Below are 20852 nucleotides of genomic sequence, written 5' to 3' on the forward strand. Positions count from 1 at the left end.
AAAGTGATCTAGAATTCAGATGCAACCCGTTTAAGATACTGGCCATGAGACCTCGAAGAGATTACTTGCAAAATCATAGTCACAAACTAGGTAAAAATTATGTAAGAAAAATGTACACCATATAACTTTGTGAAAAGATTATATATTATATAAACTAGTTCATGTACTATGTAAACTAATATGTAAACTAGTTTACACGGCATACATTATGCACATGTATAGTTTATATGTAAACTACGTAAACATGTGTCGTAAGTACACATGTGCATGCAGACAAATTCTATACCAGCTTTAAAAGCTGCTACACGGAAAACGCGAGGCTGCAAGAATATTTTTCTGTCTCGTGGTATAATTTATTAAAGTATCTGCAGTTAGACGATTTGCATTTCTCGACTTCAACCTTGTTCAACCGCTTTGCTTGTTCGCCTCCTACGTAACTTCTTCACCGAACTCGCAAAAGATTTAGATGTCTACGCCTGGACCAATTCACTTGGATGGTTCTCATCGAATCAACTTCATCTACGAAGTATTGCCGGGTGTGTCGTGGAAACACGCCTGCACCGTCGAGAATTTCACGTGGAATGTTCATGGAAGACTCGATAAAACAAGAGGAGGAGGTCTGCTTGGCTTTCCAGGTCATGGTCGATGTGGTTTCAGAAAGGGGTGGACAGTACACAGCGGATGAGTGAAATTCCGCGCCAATACAGGTTCGTATTATGAACTGCCTGGATGACCCGCTCTTAAACAGCGTATTGTCACTGGCGAAATTACTGAGAGTCATGGTGTATTGTTCCCGCTTCATTATGACGGTGCAAGAAACCGGAGCCTGGTACGGTGCACGAGATTCGACGAGTTCGGTTATTTTAGCTACATTGACTCCAGGGGTCGGCATTTAAGCGGAAAAGCTTAGCGGTGCATAGTGGAAAGTTCGGGAGCAAATCTTTGTCCTTGTGTCGATCCACTACGAAGCGACGTTAGTTCGGGTGATAGATCGGAATTTCGTGGCATAGATATTGGGGTGTCTCAATTTTTTACCATCAAATTTTGATAATATAAGTCCGCAAAGTGCAGAAAAGATGTTCATCGACTCTTTTGCTACGCAACGTTTAACGCTTTACCTTATGTTTTGTTTGTCAGGCGCGGCAGTCGGAACTAACTAATCACAGTTACAATATTAACACGTTGATTGTCATACTGAAGCAATTGAAAATTGTATTAGATAGTATTTTCATGTTTAACAAATTTTACATTTTCACGATATTTTATCATATATACCTTCGATAGTTTCAAAAAATGAATACGAATACTTCCAATTAGGTAAGTGAACCAATTCTTAATAATATAGATGCTAGAACTCTATAGAAATTTACGTGTCATGCATATATGCGTGACATGACAGTTAAAGTATTAAAACAGAAAAAAGACGTTAAAATGTTATATCAATTTTGTATTCAACCTTATGCAAATCTTTGATTATCCAAATTACAATTGGACTTAAACTCCAAACGGAAGTGTATATGGATTAAATATTTTTTCGAAAACTATGTACTGTGTAAGTTTCATTAAAGTCGGTTATTAACACGCGAGATACCACCCCTGAACGTACTGTGTGGTATTGTTTGTAAACTTATACGCACGGTAAACTTAAACTTAGGTCAACGCACAAAGAAACGTAACTTGTAACGTCCTTAAAGTATGTTTCATTATCCATGACATGATGATGATTGATTTACAGGTTTATGCAAAATAAAGTATCATATGCTAAAAGCTTGAGGGGCAAAGGTGAAGTGTTAATAGATCCACGCTAAATAGAGTTTAGAACTTTTTGTTTGATACTGAGATTACACTTCATTCAAAATTATTCATATTTATGTAAGGACTTACCGAATAATTTCCATACCGATACCACGTCCAGATTGAAGTACTGCAGCAGTCCATACCAGTGAAAAAGATGCACGCATAATACCGGCAGTGAACGTCCTGAAAGTCAAACATAGTATGATGCATAAGGTGGAAGAAAATTTAAACTGTTAATTAACCAGTAAATGTGTTAATCCCTTGTACTCGAAAGCATTTTTGCAATTGGTAAATTGCGACATTAAAACCTTTTAGCTGAAAGGTTTGATGAATTCCTTTGAAGTTATTATTTTTCTATTATTAATTATCGCATATACTTGTTTCGCTATGTTTATACATAACACTTGTAACACTATAGATTAAGTTAAAAAATACTGATTTAAAAATCTTCTATTAAACAGAATTGTGAATTATCTTTTGAGTGCAAAGGGTAAAAGTCAAAAATGAAATATTATTGAACAATAAGGTATATGTACCCATCAGTGACCACGTCTTTTTTAGTGACTATTATTTATTTCATTTTATTGGAAATGATAGTTAAAATGATCTGTTGGTCAAAACCTTAAAATGTCACGCATGCAAGTATTTTGTTACTGTTTTAAAGATTGTTGAAGGAACAAGGTGTTTATTGACAAGTATACTTATAGATTTTTGTAAGAAAAGTTATTAAATACACATGTACTTCGAACATTACTAATTTCATAAGAAAAATGTATGAATCACTACGATAATTTATTGAAAGTAATAAAATACATGCAATTAATAGTATAATAACAGGAAAATATTCATTTTCATTTATAGATTATTTTCATGGTTAATACTAAAATATTGCAGTGGTCAATAAAGAGGACTTCAAACAAATTCAATTTTCACTAATAAATTTTTTGTACATATTTATCGTTGCATTTGAAAACTAATTTATCTTAGAATTTAGAAGGATTATTATTAAATAATCGTTATTTTACAGAAAAATCTGCGAGTCATGGTAAAGATGGACTATTTTTATCGACGATCATGATTTTACATGATGGGATCATTTACCTTATTAAACTAAATCAAAACTGATTATCTTTGATGCATATTCGCCATATTTACTCAATTAAAGAAAGCACAAAACTAAGGAAGGATTTAAATCAGAATAACAATAATAAAAAATGTTAAAACTTGTTAGTAGTAATCTACAGTTAGTAGTTATGTGTAGTTAAAAAATTATAGTTTTTGGGGTCCTGTGACTTTAACGTCAGAACTAAGCGAATTTAATTATTTTTAAACAAAGCGATTTTAATTATATATTTTGTAATACTATCAGATTATGCAAAACGAATTAAAAAGTGGTGTACCAAAGTTTAACCTTCATACGATTATACGTGTAGTACCAGCTTTAATAATCGAAAGATATATTGCAACTCAAAAATCGCTATGTTCTGTGAATGAAGTCAAATACATACATTTTTCTGAATATTTTTCATAACTTCTTAAAATTTGAGTTTTTAAAATAAATTGAAAAGTTAAAGAATTTCAACTATACTTTTCACTTTGATTGTTGCTTAAACATATTTGTGTGTTCTTAATGGTAACATACTTTATTTAAAGAAGTTCATTAAAAAATGTCTTGTTAACAACTATTGCATTACTGCTTCATCATAAAATATCTTCAAAATTAAAAATTCTTTCTTTTAACATTAAACTTTTTTAAACTTGAGGATATCGATATTTTCAAATTTGTATGCAGCACATAATATATGGATATAAAATCTTAGTGTGTGTTCTACAACGCTTACGTGAAATAAAAGTGATAAGCAGCGTTTAAATAACATAACTGAAAACGTAAACATCATTTAGGAGAATATTATGAATATGAAAGGTTATATATTACGTTTCTAATGGATTTTATGCATTTCTGCTCTGATATTATTTCTACTACATTTCGTGTGGAACTCGACAATGTTTTCTAAAATTCAAATAACACGCCGGCGAAGGACGGTTTGCATTATTCGCATGAATTTTTAGCAGGGATGCACCACAGAATTAATGGCATACCGGCGAGAGAAAGACATTGCTGTTTCGCATAAATATAGTACTTTTCTCAGTCGTAAACCAATGCGAGCGGAATAAATCAAGAAGCTGAATATCGGGTCGCGATTTAGGAATTTTCACGGATATCTCATTATACAGTCAACAAATCCGGGTTCTCTGCTGAAAATATGGCAACTAAATGGGAAAATATTTCCAACTCATTGACTTTTAGAGGTTTTTTAGAATTCATAAATTTGGGAATGAATTTAGAATTTTGGGACACAGAGATGCGATGAATTTGAGATTTGAAGATTAAGTAATCAACGGAATACATAGTAATTCTGGATATAGGGATTCGGGATATAGGGATTCGGGACATAGGGATTCGGGACATAGGGATTCGGGACATAGGGATTCGGGACATAGGGATTCGGGACATAGGGATTCGGGACATAGGGAATCGGGACATAGGGATTCGGGACATAGGGATTCGGGACATAGGGATTCGGGACATAGGGATTCGGGACATAGGGATTCGGGACATAGGGATTCGGGACATAGGGATTCGGGACATAGGGATTCGGGACATAGGGATTCGGGACATAGGGATTCGGGACATAGGGATTCGGGACATAGGGATTCGGGACATAGGGATTCGGGACATAGGGATTCGGGACATAGGGATTCGGGACATAGGGATTCGGGACATAGGGATTCGGGACAATAGGGATTCGGGACATAGGGATTCGGGACATAGGGATTCGGGACATAGGGATTCGGGACATAGGGATTCGGGACATAGGGATTCGGGACATAGGGATTCGGGACATAGGGATTCGGGACATAGGGATTCGGGACATAGGGATTCGGGACATAGGGATTCGGGACATAGGGATTCGGGACATAGGGATTCGGGACATAGGGATTCGGGACATAGGGATTCGGGATATAGGGATTCGAGAATTAAAGATTCGGGATATAGGGATTCGGGATTTAGAGATTCGAGACACAGATATTTGAAGTATAGGGTTCGAGGATATACAAGGTGTCTCATAAATAGTGTAGGTCCCTGAAACGGGGCGTAGCTAACGGAATTCTGAATAAGATTTCCCTTTGCAAAAATGGGGTTTGAAGCTTCGTTTTTGAATTATTAAGAAAAAACACAGACCAATCAGAGTGCGAGGATTACACGTGCGCAGACGTGAGAGCGACAGCTTCGAACCTAGTGGCTGAGCGCGCGTAATCCTCGCAATCTGATTGGTACGTGTTTTTCCTTAATAATTCAAAATCGAAGCTTCAAACCCCATTTTTGCAAAGGGAAATCTTATTCAGAATCGCGTCAGCTGCCCCACATTTCCGGGACTTACACTAATTGTGAGACACCCTGTATAGATTCGGGATATTCATTCAACTTTCATTCGAATAAAAGTTGTGTAATTAAAGATATAGAAGTTTAAGATATAAGTATTTGAGCACCTTTAAATTTAGAATGATAATTGTTTCGAGATGTACGAATATAAGAAGATAGGAATTTGTGAACTCCTATTGGAGAAAACAGAAATTTGGAGATCTAAGGATTAGAAGACCCAAGAATTAATGGATCCTGGAATATGTTTCGGAAGATTTTAGTAAAGGAGTTTGAACATCTAGAAATCTCCAACTCTAGAAATGTGGAGATCTAGAGATTTGTGGTTGGAAATCTTCAGAATATTAGTAGGTCTTCGAATCTCAAAGTTCCCAATTTCCTGTTTCCCAATTTCAAATTTTTATACTCTCAAGAATCCCTAAAAATAAAGAAGTAACAAGCTTCTTCACTTTACGTTGCCATATTTTCTGTAGGGAAGACAGATTTGTTGTTGTGTGTACAAGTAAAGTATCGTATTCAATGTTTGAACAACATTTTCCTTTCGATTGCTCAAACGTGCTTCCTTGTTTCTGTGGATCCGTGGTTAGGAAGGGATGAGTTGTTTACAGTTTACTCTGGAGAAGCTTTCTGTTGAGCCTTCCGTTTTCGGGGGCAAGTAAATGGAACTATATAAGTGTATTTAGATTGTAATTTAGAGTAACGCAACATTTTAGATACTGGTACATAGAACAACAGAGAATCACAGCTTTCTCGAGCCAGATAATTGACAGTTTTGGACTTTGTAATTAAATATTTGATTCAGAGGTAAAATTGAAGTTATCCTGTACATACTTAAAACACTAATAACATGATTTTAATAATACTAATAATTTCCATAAATTTTTATGGTTATACTTAAAATACTTATTGGAAATAATGTACACACAACGTCAGAGGCAGTTTTCTAGGAATAATATCTCTATGGGAGAAAGAATCTATCATTTATTGATTTTTGGGGATTTGGGAAAGTTTTTCGTAATTTAATTTAGGGATGGGTAAAGAATTTGGAGACTAGGATTTTGTGGTCTGTAGATATAGGTATCCACAAATTAGGAGTCTAGAAATTTGAAGCACTAGGAGTTTGTGAATAGGAATATCTTGCTAGAAATTTTATGGATTTCGGAACTTCTGAATTTGGTGATCTACGAATACGGGAATTTAGGGATTTGGTGATCTAGGAAATTGGGAATTCAGAAATTTGGATAATATAGGAATTTAGGAGTTTAGAAATTTGGATAATATAGGAATTTGGAGATTGAAGGTTGAAAATATAAAAATTGGAAAATTAGGTAATTTAGAAATTAGGATAACATAGGAATTTGGGGGTTTGGAAATTTGGATAATAAGAAATTCAGGGATTTGGAAGTTAAGAGATTGAAAGGTTGAAAATATAAAAATTGGAAAATTAGGTAATTTAGAAATTAGGATAACATAGGAATTTGGGGGTTTGGAAATTTGGATAATATAGAAACTCAGGGATTTGGAAGTTAAGAGATTGAAAGGTTGAAAATATAAAAATTGGAAAAATTAGGTAATTTAGAAATTAGGATAACATAGGCATTTGGGGGTTTGGAAATTTGGATAATATAGAAATTCAAGGATTTGGAAGTTAAGAGATTGAAAGGTGGAAAATATAAAAATTGGAAAATTTGGTAATCTAAATATTAAAAAATTTTAAAATACCTATTGTTTAAGAATAGGAAAGTTTATGAATTAAAAAATGTTCAAATTTAAATGTCTACATTTATGAATTGGAAATCTATTTGTATTTGACTGTGCAGAGCATAATTTCTAATCAATTTCCAAATTTCTCTCTTAAAAATACTCTACATTAAATTCTCCAGGTTATTGTTTCAAAAAATAGATTTTTATATATTCCCAAAACGTGAATGTTCATAAAATGTCCATCATCTGTTTATGCATCGATAGTAAGATAATTTGGAACTGCTTTAGATATGCTTTATTTACATGTTTGCATAAATGAAGTATTTGTTTATACTATTTATTTATAGGAACAATAAAAACTCTTTGGAAATAAATGGTAATATCTAAACATGACTGTTGTGATCAAACAAACTTAAAACGAGAAAACAATTTCTTCCTAAACAATAATCTCCATAGTTTACTTTTGTTTTTGAAATTTAATTACAACAATAATAAATGATATTGGATAATTAAGAAAATCTTTTCAACATCATAATTAAGAAAAATTGTCAACACATTTCGACATACGTCGATTTAGAAAATTAATTTCTTCTACAATTATTTTAGTAATTAATTCATGAAAAGTAAATATATTCAGAAGGTCATATATCGCGCATAAATATTATTTTTAGGATTGCTGTGATAAATTTTGAAGAATCAGAATGATTCCTGTTTGTACAATTGTCCACAAAGTGTATTTTTTTAAAAGTTTCACTTATAGAATTAATAAATGATATCTAACACTATTTATGTTTACGAGATATAAAATGTATATTTTTATAACATATATATATATATTTTGCAAACTTGTTCTTTAAAGTTAGTTTTTATTTATACAATTTAGTTATAACTAACTTGTTGATTAAACAAACCTTTTATTCTACACGTGCAAATACGTACATTTCTTCCAAGTGATATTGAGGATTTACATATTATTTTGAAGAAGAAAAAAATTAAATTGAAGAACACGCTGTTTTTCTTCCACTTCTTGTATCAGAAAAGTATTTTATAGAAACAAAAATTCAAAAATCGATTGTGACAATTTTATATTGAATTTAATAGAATATATAAAAAAATTAATCGGGAATTAACTTATAATTTAAATCCGATTCTTTCACTTTATCCCAATATGTCACGAGTAATAACGGTCACATTACATTTACGGTAGTTAGCAGCTTTTAAATACATACCATCGACAAAATCGAACCCAGTATATTTTAATTAACTCCATAAACCACAATGAGATATATCTGCACCATATTTCATAACTTTAGTGAAATTTATTACACATATACATATTCCTGTTATTGGTCATATTGTACAAAATTATGTACATCATACAAAATTAAGTACTTCAGTATATCATAGTTCGCTAGCCGAAATACATTTCATAATAAAGCATATTGAAGGTAATGGTGGTTATATAACCCCTATTAGCTGAACATTCGTTAAAAAGATTAAGTATCAAATATTTAAAGAAATTATTTTTAATCCAAATTCAGTACGATTTTTTTTCATAACTTATATTTGACCAGTTAACTGTGGCGATCTTTTTGCAAAGCGCGCACCAGTGTGTGTCACGACAATCAAGCGATGACGAGTTAGCTCTCAAGAATTTATGAATCCATCTCAAATCATTTACACTTTTTATTTGTTTATTTCATTTCGTGTTGACCTCTAAACATTTTAAACATATTACAATTTACAAATATAATTTAGTTTTCGCCAAAATTACAATTTAAATATCAAATTGTAACAAAATTTTACGCATGACGGATATAGTCGTCATGACACAAAATTCTGCCACATCTCCATGACGGATATAGTCGTCAAACACACTTAACTGGTTAAATGTCTGGTAGGAAGTTATAATTTCCTTGGCGTAACCAAAGAAATAATTCATTTTGAAAAAAATTCTTTTTATTTTTTAACATAATTTCGTTTCAAGACTTCGACCAATGATGTTTTAATTTTTTTCTACTTTTAGTACAATATGATGTCAATGATGACTTCAATGTTACAACTAAATTTCTTATTACAGAAAAGAAGTAAGTTATTACTACACAAAAGATATACATATACACTAATAAGAAACATATAAAAATATATTTTCTCATATTTTATAATTATATGACAGTTGATTTTATTCATTTTTTGAAAACCGTCACATCTTGGCTTTTTTTACATTATTGTAATAAAAAAATGACTGAAAACTGCTGCAACTGTGTGACATTATAGTAAGCCCTCTAAAGGATTAAACTTATGAAAAATCCTAACCATTTGATACTACTGGCGTCATCTATATGTTACGTCGAGAACTTTTTAAACTACCCTCGTATAGTAATAACTTACCTAAATCAGTTCAGATATGGAGCAGACATTTTGCGAGAAATAAATGAAAACAAATACAAGTTTTAGATATTTTGCTTTATACTGTTAATGGTGACCGCAATGACACCATGTTCTCCTAAATTTGAATGTCTTTTCATTCAAATGCGTTATGAAGATTTTCTTCGACAAAGCTTGCAAAAAAGTTACTCTCAACTAATAAGCGATCCACAAATATAAGATGGATTAAATTTAACCCGTAAACGTAATATAGGATATAATAATAGTTTAAACATGGGTAGAGAGAACAGCAGAGAATCACAATTTTCTAAAGCCAGATATTATAATAAAGATCTTTTGACTTTGCTGAGAGACATTCTGATAAAACTGAAATTAGTATATAGAATAAATACATATAAAATAAAAAATGTTGCCATTTTACGAATATAAACTTGAATATTTCTTTATTTAAAAGTGTCATCGGATGCTTCATTTCGACATTTCAGAATCGTAAAAATTAAACTGAACTCACGAGAACTACAAAAATATAAGGTGGGTTAAATTTAAGTCGCGAATAATAATTCATTGCTTCGTGTATGCGTTTTAATAAAATATTTTAGCTGGTTTTTCTTTTGGTGAAGTAAATAAACATTAATGGGTATGAACAGTTTCTGTACTAGATTTTCATTGTAGAATAAATAGTGTTAAGGTTTGAGTTTTCATGTAAGTCTAAACAATGTTAAATTATGAAGATTTTGCATTTAACTTTTGTTATCAAAAAGTTCAATTTTAGTATTCAAATTACAGTATTAAAAAATTCAATTTTAGTATTCAAATTACAGTATTAAAAAATTCAATTCTGGTACTCAAACTATTAAAGTATTAAAAAATAAAAAGAAATTATACTCAAAGTATTAAAAAATAAAATATATTAAATTGAACGATGTTAGGATGTGGGTTTACATGCAAGTTTAAACAAAATTAAACGAAAAAATTTTGCATGCATTTTTAGTATCCAAATTTCAGTACTAAAAATTTCTATTACTTAAAAAGCTTTAAAAAATAAAATATATTAATCTGCGAGTTTTAAAACTGTATGGCTTATTGCTGCCGCAGAGTTTGTGACAAATTAAAGAATGATTCTATTATTCGATAATAATTGGTATTGATGTATGATTGCCATAGTAGCATGATTTTTGACATAATTGCTTACCTCCCGTCACTGTTTCCAGCGTGAACGCATTAAATCGCCAGTTTCCGGCCTTTTGTAACACGCACTGCAACAAATCACCAACGCACAATAGATCAGCACCAGTGAAATGGACGGTTTCGTTGTGTGGAAAGGATCGAAACGTGCCCTCCGAGCACAATGGCATTGTAATGGAACAACCGTGTTCATTTCTCGGGAATGCGATAAATCGTTAAGGACCTGAAACGTGGTCTTGTTAATCGAAATCTTTCGTGTAATTTCTGATGATAGGTAAACAATACATGTATGAACGGCAATAGATCTTACTAAACGTAAAATATATTGCTTTAATAAACCTATGTTATCTTATGAAATGCTAATAATATACAGTTCTATAACTAATGGATTGTTGATATTTATGCAAAATATAGAGTGCACTAATTCGTTGTGCTCGAGAGGTGCCTCTCAGTCGCCATTCGATTTAATACAATAATTTGAAATAAACATTTTTTAATTAATTCTATAGTATTGCACATATATTGTATTATATAATATATTAAATATTGTACAAACAGACCATAGCAGAAATTATTAGGAAAAAAGTAATAACCTCAAAAGAATTTAGCTTTTCATTTTTCATTTCATTTAACTATTTACTAATAAGTTTTAAAGTTTCTGTTTGCAAACAATAAAAATACCTTAGAGTGCAAAAGATTAAAACTGTGGACTGTTTAAAATAACTCATTGAAAATACAAAACACATTAGAGTAACAAAACTGAACTATCAAGAAGTCGGTATTTAATCATAATGGAAATAAACGAAGTATGCTATTCACAAAGATATTCTCAGGATATGTATTAAATACCATCTTGATCGGACCACTCAACCGCCATTTTGTATTATATGTGCAGCGTACATGATGTGTATTGACTTATTTTTATTTTCCCAATTTTGTAATTAAGTTTAATTTTTCAAGCTTTCATGGATAGTTTAATTAAATACGCTTCAAAAAGTAGATATAACAAAATTAAAGAATTACTGCCTCTAATTAGTTAATTGATCAAAATGACGGGTTGCCCATTGTTATTATTGCGTATTGCGGAAGGGTGCACAATAACGTACTTTTTTTTTTCCACAACGAATGTAACAATATTTAAAACGTGGTTATTTTCGGAACAGTGAGCAGTTCAATTGGTGTGAATTTTGTGGCAATTAAAATTGTTTGAATACAAGCACATATTGTGTACAGCGAGCGAACTTTTCATATCAATTACAGTTTTAATTTACATACGGCTGTTTGCAGAACTTAATATGGATCCTGTATTTATTTTGAGACGTGTATATAATGACGTATATGTATAATATATGTAGATAAATTTATCTACGTGATATTTTATTTAGTACATATTTAAATGTACATGTTTAAATTTTTGGAAGAAAGGTTTGAGTTCCTTTAATTGTGGAAAATGATGTACGAATCTCACAAAAATGGAAAAGAGAATCTAATACTATATTAAAACGTCCTTACTAACTTTCAAAACGAATTAAATGAAGAACTGCACAAGGTAAAACTATAGCACACTACAACGCTTGGGTATACGTTTTTTATTTACAAATAGAGTATGTCTAAGCGTTAACTAGAATGTACTAATATGTAGTATGAAATTTTCGTACGTGATCCTAATTCGATGGCTAGGGACTGTATATACAGGGTGTCTCATTACAATCTTTCCACGCGATTATCTCCAACAATATTCATTATTCGAAAAAAATGTTGTACAATGATGTACACTGTTTTTTACTGGTTGGCGGCACCTCCAAGATTTGAAGGCGACTTCGTTTTTTAAATGGAAACGTCCATTTGAAGAATCCATTGGTCTACATTGTGTAGATCTTGACATGTCATTCAAGGTCATTTTTAACCGACTTCGAAAAAGGAGGAGGTTACTCAATTCGATCAGTATATTTTTTTTTTTTTTTAATGGTTTGAAGTTTTCTTCTTCACTGCACGTCTCAGTACCTGACTCTATCCCTCACTGACAGTTCAACTTGTTCTAAAGTTTCCCTAGTACTTTGCCTTCTATTATTCGAGCCTTCATATTTTCAGTTGTTGTTGGCTGTTCCACATAAACTGTATCTTCTATGTAACCCCAAAAGTAAAAATCGGAAGGTGTTAAATCTGGCGATCTTGGTGGAAAAGGTATCGGACTGTCTCTACCTATCCACCGTCTAAGCAACATTTCATTTAAAATTTGTCGAACGCGACGATCATAATGTGCTAGAGCACCGTTATGCTGGAACCACATCCGCACTCTTAGTGGCCACTGGAATATCTTCTAAAAAGATTTGCAACTTATTACAAAAAAAATTATTACATCGTTCTCCAGTTAGTGTACCATTAAAAAAATATAGACCCACTAAATAGCTACCAATAATGCCACACCAAACATTTAGAGACAATTGACGCTGTTGTTCAATTGCTCGATGTCAGTGAGGGTTTTCATCACGCCAATCGTGGAAATTGTGACGATTCACTTGTCCTGTGTTTTTGAAAGTTGATTCAACCGAAAATAACACCTAGGAGAATAAGAAAGGATCACGTATTATCCTACGCTAAGACCATTGGCAAAATCTGAAACTGACACTATAATCGGCATCACGTAATGCTTGAAGTAAAGAAATGTGATACGGGTGAAAATAATGTCGTCGAAGGGTTCTTGTCACCGTAACCGACACTGTTTTCTATGACGATATGCTGCTACCGTTCCTAGCGTTACAAGTTTCGATCTTTCTGAACGATGAACACGGCGATGTGGATACAAGAATTCTTGCTGAGCCCGAATCTCACAATTTATAATAACGACGCTACTTGAGTGCTGGCGATCCGGAAATCTTTTCTGATCCACTCGGGCAGATTGCCTATAATTTTGCTGACATTCTGCCAAAACTAAAATCATGACAACAATTTCAATAGGCATATAATCAGCCATCGTAAAATCGCTATTAAAATGAAGAATGCTTGTAGTATCTACCTACTCACCACTTCGAAGCAACTAGAAAAACTAGAACTTGTAACGTGAATGTCAATGGTACTAGTACTCGAGGTCGTTGTGCTAGCTTGAGAATATTATTGTGATGTTCTGTGTTTGTAAACATTAATGTCAACAGCATTCAAACTCGTCTTGTTGAATTTAGAAGACAAGATACATTTTCTGGATGTGCAGTGAAGAAGAAAGCTTCATGTCATTGAAATGACCTTGAATGACACTTCAAGGTCAATATAATGTAGATCAATGGATACGTCTTGATGTAAATTACGTGTCCAGCGCGGAAAAAACTATGTTTCCATTTAAAAAAACGAAGGTGGCCCTCAAATCTCGGAGGCGCCTCCACCCAGAAGAAGACAGTGTACACCATTGAATGTCCCCCTACGGACAGAGCATGTTTCGTTTAAACATTTTTTTCAAATAATGAATATTTTGCGAGATAATCGCGTGGGAAGATTATAATGAGACACCCTGTATATCTGAAATAATATATACCTCAAAATATTTATTTAAAGATTGCTTGCTTAAACATTGCCTAACAATTCGGCTAATATGTGATATATGCTGTTATGTGTAAACCACATGTGATAACGAATGTGATTTCGCCTAATAGTGCATTCAAGTGCATGTTTAAGCAATTAATATAACTCATATCTGCCAGTTTCCCATTAATAAACACATGTAATTAAGAATTCTTCAATTATTTCTGTTCATATTTACATTTAATTGGTGCTCATATTTTGGTTGCATAACAAACTGCAGATCTTTATTACACTGATGATGATTATTACGAAATCCAGCATTCCATCCATATTAAATGCACTTCGCCACTGAAAAATATGGTAGGCACGTCACTATAATTATGCTCACATATTTGCAAAAGCCAATTATAATAAAACTACTCTGGAATGAATATTAAGTTTATCACGTGTCTATGTTAATAGAACATCGGATGGATACAATTGTTTCTATATGACATATTATCCATTGTTGCTATATTTCCCATTCTTGAAATAACTGAATTGGTTCATACAGCATTATGATAATATTTAAAAAAATATTCGTCTTGGTCAAATTTTGTCTTAGGATATCACTGTTTTTACATAACCTAAGAGAATACAACATACAGAATAGGGCAATAACTATTAGCACCTTAAACATCATCGAATCTATAAGGCCTAGAGAAAAAGTGATGTAACCAAAATTGTACGGTACGAAGAGGTCTATTATACAGCAATAATAATTTTTGCCCATATGGAGGCACTTTGGAGACATGAAGGTCATCACTGATTTCTTAAATGGAACGATAAGTATTTTTGCTTATATTCTGATAAAGTATTTCAAGGCAAATACAACTAATTATCGGCTCTATTGGGAAAAGTTATTCATGGTCTGTGTTAAGTCAATTGTGATGGAGTATAATTTACTTTTAAGAAACGGTTAATGATTATAGGGTGTTCGTTATTAGTAAGCGTATTTCACTTCATCTGTAACTGCTTTAAAATTTAACTGACCGATGTCGTGGTATCTTAAGTTCACATTCGTAAAAAGTGCACAGTACATAAAAAAACCTTGCTTTTATTTTTGATAAAAACTGGTAAACTACCGGTACCTTTACCATAATTGTTAAATTAATAGCATTAAGGCATAAGTACCTTTTATGATATTTACTTATGCTTTAACATAATTTTTTTATACACAATTGAGAACAACATCGATTAAAATAAATATATCATCAGTTATTACATATAATAACTTATTTTCCATTTCAGCAAAAGAATCAATGTTTTAGGCAGTTCACATATCATCTGCAATTTATTTATTTTTCTACTTTAGGTAAATTTAAGTAAGAGTGACCATCTAACGTCCGTAAATATAGTGTTAAAGATGTTGTCGAATACGTTTTTCAAAATAATTACAATTATGTGTCCCTCGAACAAAATCTAGATGAATAAATGACTAATATATGCTCCATGTAGCAGTTGGTAGTATTAAACTCATACCTACATATACTATCCGTTGATTAATCCCTACATATCTGTTAGAAAAATTCTGTCTTTTGCCTTTCAGGATTTTACGCCATGTAAAAGAAAGAAGGTCTACCCTCGGCCTCCTTCATTTCTTTCCACGCTCGATTCATGGTAAATGTATCAAACTTTATTCATTCGCTTTCATAAATTGTTCAAAGGCAAACTAGCGTCAGTTAATTGCCCTTCAAGACCCTTAAAAATACGTTGACGCTAACCTGTTTTTTTGAAGTACCTAAAAAAATCCTTCCCAAAGAGGTTTGAAGTTATTGTCGTCGTGGGGGAGGGGGATTTAGAAAGGTAAGCCTCCTAAAATAACTAAAGCGCGTTATTTTTTCAAACATCTCGTAGACTAAAAATATTCGACCATCATTTGTATAGAAGTAAGTTGTTCAGAATGATGACCTCGACAATATACATATTTCAAAGTAATCGAAATCGCAAGCGGCTTCCTTATTTTAAATATTTAGCATTAAAAGTTATAATAATTTTGTATCACGTCTACTTGTACCAATATCAGTTAAAATGTATAGGGTTAATCAGTATACTGAACTCGAATTAGCCCGTTTTTATGTTTTGAATAACTTTTCACACGTTTTTAGAATTCTTACTACACACCATTTAATATGATGATAATAAATATCAGAAAAATTTGGGATCAATTATGATGTCAATGCAAAAATAACGCACTCATTCGAAAATATCTTTAGTCGTTCATTTACATCTGGAGACGTAGAATGCAAATTGAAGTTTTTGTTATGAATGTTGTTAAGAATGTTTTGTTATGAAACTTTGTTATGTAAATGAAAAACCAGGAATAAAATCACGCAAAGCTAATGTCCAAAGAACTTCAAAGAGCTCACTTTGTTGACACGAATGGTCTCAAATAAGGCACTGTAACAATAACAAGAATGTTACCACTTGTAATACTTGTAAAAAATACGTGTACCGAAAATGTACTCAAAAGTAAACATGTGTTTATAAAAAATGTAACAAATTATAAATTTTTATTTTTAATAATTACTTCATACTATAACAATAACTTAATTTCGAAACGGGAATTTATTAAAAATTTGTATACCAATGCATATATCATTTATTATACTTATTATTTTTATTGATATGCAAGTATGTAGTCTTTTATTTAGGGATCATAACCTCACATGGATTAATAGTAACAAAAATGTACTAGATAACATGGAATTCCTTTTGAAAGAAAGTAATAAATCAATGTATATGAAAATATTTTATTATTACGTATGTTACAAAAGTAGTAGTTCTAGTATTAATTGAGTATAGATACAGAGATAGAATTGAAGAATTTACGACCATTGGTGTATCATACGTGCAATGATAAAATGTTTCAACATTTTAAAATTAGAGAATTTGGGGACTTTAGAATTTCTGGATCTAGAGATAGAGGGATTTAGGAATTTAGGGATATAAGAATTTTGGAAGCTTAGGATTTGCGAAGGTAGGGATGCAAAGGTCTTGGAATTTGAAGGAATATGTATTTGGGGATCTTGGTATTTGTAGATTTAAGGATATGGGAATCTAGGTATTTTCAAACATAAGTATCTGGGGATGTGAAGCTTTAGAGATTTAGGAAGTTTTAGGAGATGTGTAATTTAGAGATCTGGGAGTTTTGTGACATATGTAGGTATTTGGGAATGTGGACATTTAGAGATCTATGAGTTATGGTAAATAGGTATCTAGAATCTGAAGATGTTAGATCTATAAATTTTGGCACATAGGTATTTGAGTATATAGCGATTTAGAGATCTAGGAGTTTTGGAATATAGGTGTTTGGGAATATAAAGAACAGTGATCTATAAATTTTGCCAAATAGGTATTTGGAAATTTGAAGATATGAAAATCTATAAATTTTGGCATATAAGTATTTGGGGATATAGAGATTTAGAGATCTAGGAATTTTGGGACATAGGTATTTGGGGATATGAAGATTTGAAGATCTTGAAGAATTTGAGAATCTGGGTATTTATGGATATGGAAATTTTTATTCTTAAAAATCTAGAAGTTTAGAGATTTGAAGATTTGAAGATTTTGAAATTTAAAACTGTGAAAACTTGAAAAATTGAAAATTTTGAATTTGATCTTTAGATTAGAACTTTACGAAAATTTTTAAATTTAAAAATTATCAAGTTCACATATGTATTTTTATCTAAAAAAAACCTACGTTGCTTCCGAGTGTACAACATACTAATATTTATTTATAAACAGTCATATAAACACAAGATATTAAATGCGACGTATATTAGCTACGTTGAAGTGATGTTTCGCAAAGCTAAAGTAAAAATATTTTCAAAATTAATGATTTGTTGTTATAAATTCCACAATACTCTTGTATAGAGTATAATGAACTACATCAAAACAATGTATAATATCATTTAAAAGAACAATGTTAACCTTTATATTTCTTTCACATACCTGTGTAAAAGAATACTATTTTCAATAGATAGCTTGTCTCCTGAAATCATGTAATTTCTGTATAAAACTTTTTGTCGTATTATCAATATTTTCAAAGTTATTTGAGTAGATCAGTTTAAATAGGACACCCTGCACAGGGGTTATGTTAGATTGAAACTTTTTTAATGGAAACTTCGAAGGACTGTTCCTAAATGTACCTTTACCTCGTTGAACTCAAGATGAAATATTGATCCTTCGTAAATATAGTACCGATCACATGATATTTATTAAGTTTCTAAATAAGACAGCATGGTGCTGCTTGTTGTATAAGATTTATCAAGCTAAATATAATAAATAATACTGAAATTATTACATTACATTGTATTATATTAACCCACTGAAATAAGTTTATAAATTCTAAAAATACAAAAGTGATCGCAACTGAAAAAAATATAAAAATTGACAATGATTACTTCGAATGGTAAACATTTTGAAAATTTGAAATTTTAACTTGGAGTCAAATATATGACAAGCTTTTTGCATCAGTTATTTTTGAAATTCAAGGTTACTGTAAGTAACACGCGTTGAATTTCTTTTCTTGGTATTTTTATAACATCAAAACAAAAATATAATAGTTCATTTGAAAACAGGAAAATTTAGTAATTGTGAAAAATCGAAAGTAAACAATTTTGTTTCAAGTTACATGTCACATAAAATATAAATACTTGATAAATACATTAAGTGACATTTATCTTAGCACAGCTAATATAATAACCTTAATGTTGTGCTGCTCAAACGAGTCACAGTAATTAACACTATTTCTACCCAGAAGTGTTAAAAGACACCTTTCAAATTTTAAACTACAGTTATTCGTTAAGCTGAATCATTTCTCCACAATTAATTTTCTGACTTTTCACACAATAGTTGTTAAATTAATTCAGCGATATTGTTTTCTTCCAGTTCATCCTAGATCTAAAAATGTGCATATGGCATACTTATTTCCACAATGAGGTGTCTTTTGAGACCTTAAGGATTTCATGACAGTGCCTAATTTAAAATAATTTTACATATGAATATCGACACCATTTTACAACATCACATCAATTATAATGAGATTCACTGAATACCGATTTCAGTTGTAACGAAAAATACAAGGGTTGCCGCGTAACCTTGATATTTGCTTATTTCCCGCCATGTTGCATTTGTGTCCACCGCTATATTTATTGTATTTGTAGATTGATGAATTAAGATAGAATGTACAACCTTACTAAATAATCTTTAATAAAAACATATCAATGTATCAATAAATATATTCCCCAAATTATCTCAATTTAACTGATAATTTAAAATCCCAACAGTTTTGGCAATTTGCATTCAAACGAAAATGTGTCAAAAGATACCTTTTGGTACAAATAGATGTACACAAAATCGTGGTAGAAATAGTGTTAAAAATTGAGTGGAAATTTAATTAATAATAAAATTTCTGCTTATTTTGCTTAAACTAATTAAAATGTAATAACAAAATATATTAGCTTTACATATTAGCTTACGATATAACGATAAGTTACGATAATTCCATACTCAAAGATTTAGTAATTTTAAACTCGTTTCATAACGACCTAAACGTCGAGAGAGCACTTTTGTTACTGTTCTAAGTAAGTAATTAACGTTGTATAATTTTTTAAACAGTAAAGCTATTTTAGATTTATAAAATAATGAAGAATTCAAATTAATCTTGTTTGTTATTCATTTTGTTTAAATATTGAAATTATTTTGCTTTACCACTAGTACGTGATAATATGACACTAATGAATCATTAAACGCCATCACAACAGACGCGATTACACATGAGACTGAATTTTTAAACGAGTTAGTTTTGGTGAATTTATTACCTCGTTAATATTTATTGTATCAAATAAACAGGTTTTGTATTCCATACATTTCTGTTGTGTTTATTTTCAAAGTAGATAAATTATTTAAGGATTTGTATTGCAATAAATTTTTAAATATTGACAAACACTAATAAACCAATCTTTTGTACTTTGTGGTGTTAGATAATTCATATTTATTATCCAATACTGATTAAAGTGTTAATTAAACAAAATAAAGGTTTTCTTATATACGAATGGGCTTGCCTCGTTTTAAAAATTAATTATTGTAATCGTTAATTAAATGGACAATATTGCAGTATTTCAGGTATTTGTTTTGTTAATTTCTTTTAATTCTTTTGGTCTAACTTGTCTGCATATTCAGATCCTGACACAGTCTTGTTTTTTTACCAATTCTCACAATCTTAATTCTATAAACATAATAAAAGTAACAAAATTCCTTGTAAATAAGGATTTTAGTGGAGTGATGTTATTGCCTAGAAAAGTATTTTTATTTTGTTATTACAAACCAGCTTTACTTTCAGATGCATCACTGTTATAATTTTCTTGAAAAATTATCTTGAACCATTATTTTTTAAATAAAATATATTATAATTCATAATTAATTTTGAAAGCAATATAAACATTATTAAGAGGTTTTTTCCATTGACACTAAAACAAGAACTGTCTACTTTATTGAGTATTTATTAGAAACTTTGAAGTTTTATATTCCAAATTAAATTCAGAAGACAAGAACTTATTATCAAAAACTTATTAAAAACTTATTAATGTAATCAAATAAATTTATTACAAATAAACTGTATTCATTTCACAAAGTATAATCTCGATTCTGTTTTATTAATTGATGAAAATAATTAAATTAATACATATTTAATATTTGAGATATTAATAATTAATGACTACGACATGCCATAGATATTTTTTAATTACTGGACCACACGAACATTTTCAAATTTTAAATA

At 30.9% G+C, this 20852-nt stretch overlaps 1 protein-coding gene across 11 annotated transcripts in view; it reads right to left on the reverse strand.

Moving 5' to 3' along the window:
• LOC100877791 (uncharacterized) overlaps nucleotides 1–20852 on the reverse strand; it is a 412529-nt gene that overhangs the window by 44695 nt on the left and 346982 nt on the right. For all 11 annotated transcript variants that reach the window (XR_013041016.1, XR_013041015.1, XM_076541317.1 and 8 more), the window contains 2 exons: nucleotides 10524–10587; nucleotides 1885–1980 (listed from right to left, as the gene is read on the reverse strand). Coding sequence is in view for 9 of the 11 variants with exons in the window: in XM_076541317.1 (XP_076397432.1) it covers nucleotides 1885–1980; nucleotides 10524–10587 (160 nt within the window). In the remaining 2 variants the exon portion in view is untranslated. The remainder of the gene's footprint in view (nucleotides 1–1884; nucleotides 1981–10523; nucleotides 10588–20852) is intronic.

The sequence above is a fragment of the Megachile rotundata genome, chromosome 2 (assembly GCF_050947335.1).
Source record: "Megachile rotundata isolate GNS110a chromosome 2, iyMegRotu1, whole genome shotgun sequence".
In the NCBI taxonomy this organism is placed as follows: domain Eukaryota; kingdom Metazoa; phylum Arthropoda; class Insecta; order Hymenoptera; family Megachilidae; genus Megachile; species Megachile rotundata.